The 5,095-nt window shown below is 34.9% G+C and overlaps 1 protein-coding gene across 1 annotated transcript; it reads left to right on the top strand.

Annotated features, from left to right (window-relative positions):
- The first annotated feature begins 4,137 nt into the window (after nt 1-4,137).
- LOC107871926 lies at nt 4,138-4,473 on the top strand. The gene has a single exon (XM_016718794.1). It carries the CDS (start codon nt 4,138-4,140, stop codon nt 4,471-4,473), a length of 336 nt encoding a protein of 111 aa, XP_016574280.1.
- Nucleotides 4,474-5,095: the final 622 nt, after the last annotated feature.

Raw genomic sequence — 5,095 nt, 5'->3', positions numbered from 1 at the left:
CTATTCTCAAATCATGGAATTCAGGACCACCATATCAACAATTCTTTCCAAGAAACTCATTCTTTAAAACTCATGTGAAACCACGCAAGCAATTCTCTTTATCAATGATTCAATAAACAAAGGTTGTCATGTCAAAATTCTTAATTTCATACAATTCTTTCTCTTTAACACAAAACATAGATATCTCAAGAAAAACCTTTTTATCATCTCTAAATCATGTTCAAATACTATGACATTGAGAAAACTACTTTCACATCGTAAAACAAACATTTCAACTCTTTTCTGACAAAACCATAAACTTTAATTTAATACACGAGAGGAAATTCATAATTTGTGCTCTCAAACAATCTCAAATCTCAATTTTCGTACATATACATATACATATACATGTAAATCAATTTAGGGAAAAAGACCACAAGTCGAAAGCAATAGTAACATTGAAACATTCGGAATACATAATTTAAATATAGATTTCAAAACCCTTTTAAAATTCATGCTTAATAATCTTTAAATCATGCTCTAATGTTTAAAAGCCCATGTAGTTTTTAGGATAAACCCCACGTACCTTAGACTATAAGAGTTGAAAGATAGAACCTAGATCTTGATAGATGGAACCCGGATCTTCACCCTTTTATTGGAGTCTTGAACTTAAGATCTTGATTCTTGATCTCGAGGAAAAGGATTTAGGGTTTTAATTTGAGAGGAAAAATTAAATTATGGAGTGGTATTCTGCTTTTAGGGCATGAATCTTATGTTATGGACAGACCTTGGATCAGGTAAAGGTCCAAATTTCCCTTTAAAATGCGAAAACAGAACCTGAAAATTAGGTGTGTGCATCGCACTCTAATCGCGCGCAGCTACTGCCTCTCTTACAAAAATGGTTGTAACATTTTGCTCAGGTATGGTATTTTGGCAAAATTAGTATCGTTGGAAAGAAACTTCAAAGACCTTTCATTTGATATATAGTAGGTCCTCTAATTCGATATATACAAGAAGTTATGGTCGATGGAAGTTGATCCAAGTTTAAACGTCCATTGAAACCTAATCGCTAGAAATGTTTTCAACTCGTCTTAGAGTTAGGAGATTTTTGTGACCTCAATTTATATTCAAAGGTATTATCACACTATAGTATTGATAACCATACATATATTAACAAGGAATTATCTAGTTTGGGTCTATACGCATAGGAACGACGGTCTAGATTCTACCCCGAAAGTACAGGGTGTTACATTGTTCCCTTGACTAAAGGTAAAAAGGTCATTGGTTGTAGGTGGATATATAAGGTGAAGTATAAGGCTTCAGGTGAAGTGGAAATATTTAAATCCAGACTTGTAGGAAAGGGTTATGGACAAAGAGAATGGATTGACTACAAAGAAACCTTCTCACCAGTTGTAAAGATGAAAATAGTAAGAACTATTCTTGCTACTGCTACAAAGAAGAACTGGTTCGTATATCAGATGGATGTCTACAATGCATTTCTAACTGCTGACCTCACTGATGAAGTATACATGGAGTTACCTCTAGGATTTGCCATTTAGGGGGAGAATTCAGTATGCAGACTGACCAAATCCCTATATAGCTTAAAGCAAGCACCTGGAAAATGGAACACAAAGCTATTAGAAGTCTTACTAAGATCTCAGTTTGTTCAAAGTCAATATGATCCATCTCTGTATATAAGAAGGACACAAGAAGGAATTACTTTGGTACTTGTGTATGTTGATAATAGGCTAATCACTGATGATAGCTTGAATCTGATATAAGATGCAAAAGTCATGCTACAACAAAGCTTCAAAATGAAGGATCTAGGTGATTTAAGGTTCTTCCTTGGCATAGAATTTGCAAGGTCAAGCAAAGGGATACTAATACACCAGAGGAAGTACACTCTAGAGTTACTATTAGAGTTGAGATTAACAGCAGCTAAACCAGTGGTTACTCCTATGGACTAAATGCCAAACTGATCTCAAAACAATTTGATGATCATGTCAAACAACTACAACCTACAGATGATCCTCCTGCAAATCAAGGTATATATCAAAGACAGATTGGCAAGTTACTATACGTAACCATGAGTAGAACTGATATTGCATTTAGTGTACAAACACTAAGTCAGTTTCTACAAAAACCAAAGAAGTCTCACATGGAAATCAACTTGGTCAGGGTGTGTTACTATCTAGTGAACCAAATGATCAGGTGAGTGCTTACTGTGATGTAGATTGGGCATCATGTCCTCAAACCAGGAGATTGGTGACTGATTTCTTTGTAAAAATTGGGAAGTCAATTGTATGCTGGAAGTCAAAGAAACAAGATACTGTTTCCAGAAGTTCAGCTGAGGCTAAATTCAAAAGCTTAGCAACCGTAACAGCTATGCTAGTTTGGATACTAGGATTGCTAAAGGAGATCGGAATGGAAGTAAAGCTGCCAGTGTTTAGGGACAGCAAATTAGCTGTTCAAATAGTTGCCAATCCAGTTTACCATGAAAGAACTATACACATTGACATTGATTGCTTCTTCATAAGAGAAAAGATAAGCCAAGGGATGATCACTACAAACCAGCCTGCAGATATGCTGACCAAAGGCCTCACCAAGGCTCAACAATTGCATCTAAATCATAAGCTAGGAATGTGTGACATTTTTTCACCTTCCTAGCTTGAGGGGGAGTGTTGAATATGTTGAAGACAAAGGAAAAATCACAAGCTGGAAGAGTCTAGAAGAATATGCTATGTGCAGGAAAATTGAAAAAGCTGTTATAACTGTTTTCTAAAAACAGTTCGTTACTCTTGTTAACGGCTAGTTGTTGAAGTAATTAGAGTGGTAGTTAATTCTCCTATAAATAACTGACTATGTTCTATTAACAACAATAAGTTGAATACACAAGATCTCTCATTCTACTCTCCAAAACTTCTTCTTCTTCTCTGTTCTACTTACTCTGTCCTTCTTCTACTTCTTCTGCTATTCAGTGCATAACTCATTGTTAAGAGTTAAAGCACTAATCTAAGAATAATTTCATATATATATATATATATATATGCATAACTTCATTGAAATTTCAGCAGGGAAGGGTTGATTATTAAAATAAAGTCTCATAACAAAATACTCGTGGAAAAAGGTATTCGTGCAAATATCTTTATCTGGTTTTCGATAAAATGACAAAAATGATCCATATGTTGAGATTTGATGAAACTATCTTGGTGTTTATAGTTAAAGAAAATGTTTTCCCCTATTATTGTCAAATTTAATAAATATCTTATCGATACTAAACTTGTGAACTTTTGACAAATTTAAAGGATCAAAACTGTTAAGTGAACAGTCAATGAATTATTTTGAACCCACCCTCGAACATGAGAGATCATTTTCTTCATTTTCTCTCAGTTTTTTCTGTTGGAGATATTTTTTAATTTCTTATAAATTCATGGTTATCTCCAACTCATTATCATTAATGTGTTTGCAAGGTTAATCTCCTCCAAAGTTTAGAGTCAGAACAAGTATTAATAGTAGCCACTAACTAAAAATTGACATTGAGCTTTAATCTAGCATTCAAACCTCAAAAGACCAAAAATGAATGGACATTATTAACATTTGCCCTTAAACTTCTCCTTTAAGATGGGGAAGAAGTGTGGGGGTGGTAGAAAAAGTAAGAAAACTACAATACCTGCCTCAAGCACTCACCCTCTCCATAACTATATAAAGTTCCTTATAAAATTAATCTCTCATTTTCTCTTGCAATAACACCATTGTTGCATTCATGCACAAAACTTCAACCATTTCTTTTCGATAAATGTTGAGCAAAACTTGCATGCATCTTGACTAATTTCAAGTGTACATTCTACCTTCCACTAGCACATACATCGAGTTACTTTGTCCACCAAGGCTTGGATGTCAACCATTTTCTCTTGCAATTACACCATTGCTGCATTCGCGCACAAAACTTCAACCATTTCTTTTTGATACATGCCGACCAGCTTACACACACCTCGATCAATTTCAAGGGTACATTCTGCCTTCTACTAGCACATGTATCGAGTAACTCCGTCGAACAAGGCTTGGACATCAACCATTTCTCTTTCGTGTCACAATATTTTCCAAAACGAAATCCACAATCATCTTGCTTCTATCACTTTGATTTAATTTAGAGTCTAAATGAATCTAAATTGCTTGACATGCCGAATTTTGAGGAGGACGGATTCGGACGACGAAGAAAGAGGAAGATTTAATAATGTTGACTACAATAATCAAGAACTGTCAAATTTTAACTTGTGTTTGGCTAGAGTTGAGAGGAGTTGGTCAGGGAACTTGGCACCTAATTCTGGCTATGACAATATGATGACTCGAGCATCGAATGACGGTGCTCACCGGCGTCAAAACAACAGTGGTCCCATGGAGTTTCCAAGTGTCACACCGAGGCTACAAAGGAGCCCTGGGTTGAGAAGGGATTGGAGTTTTGAGAATCTCTGTAGGCAGATGAAGGAGGGTTGATCATGCACAAATATATGGCCACAAGGGCAATTTTGTAATTTTCTCTGATAAAACTTTTCAATTTTACTTTTTTTTTTTCCAACCTTTTTCCTTTTTGTAAATTATACTAGTATGTTACTTGACTTGTAATTTTGTGCTCATAATGAGAGGAAAATGAGGGTATTTGGTCATTTGGTTAATGTTGGATTAGAAGGGGTGCAGGTACTCTATGTATTCTTGGTGTAAATTTGGGTTTTTTCGTAAAAAGTTTTTCATTTTTGCAACATATATAGAGGGCAAAGCCAATATATTATATTTTGTAACCCCTCTTCTCAAAATACTTGTCGTGCTTACTAAAACTAGTTAGTTTCATATTAGAATTTCAATACAAAATATATCATTCTTATTTCCTATGACCTAGTGTTGCATAATCAATTAGTACTCTGTCTCTTACGCACTGATGCTGCCACTCTACTTGCTATCTAGATTCTAGACCAGTAACAAGTAACACTTGAAGAAACTAATGACATTTCCTAGAATTTCAATCCAAAGCAGAAGAAACACTTAAGGAATGTATTCGATCTTTATACATATGCGAGGAAGGAAGGTAACACAAAAGAAGATAGTGCTTAAATTTTAAAAT

Source organism: Capsicum annuum, chromosome 1 (assembly GCF_002878395.1).
Source record: "Capsicum annuum cultivar UCD-10X-F1 chromosome 1, UCD10Xv1.1, whole genome shotgun sequence".
In the NCBI taxonomy this organism is placed as follows: Eukaryota; Viridiplantae; Streptophyta; class Magnoliopsida; order Solanales; family Solanaceae; genus Capsicum; species Capsicum annuum.
Note: the sequence above shows the minus strand (reverse complement) of the source record. Positions and strands in the feature narration are given on the sequence as shown.

Bases quoted from the DNA above. Each gene is read 5' to 3' on its own strand.
- LOC107871926 (XM_016718794.1), top strand. From the start codon at position 4,138: ATGAATCTAAATTGCTTGACATGCCGAATTTTGAGGAGGACGGATTCG.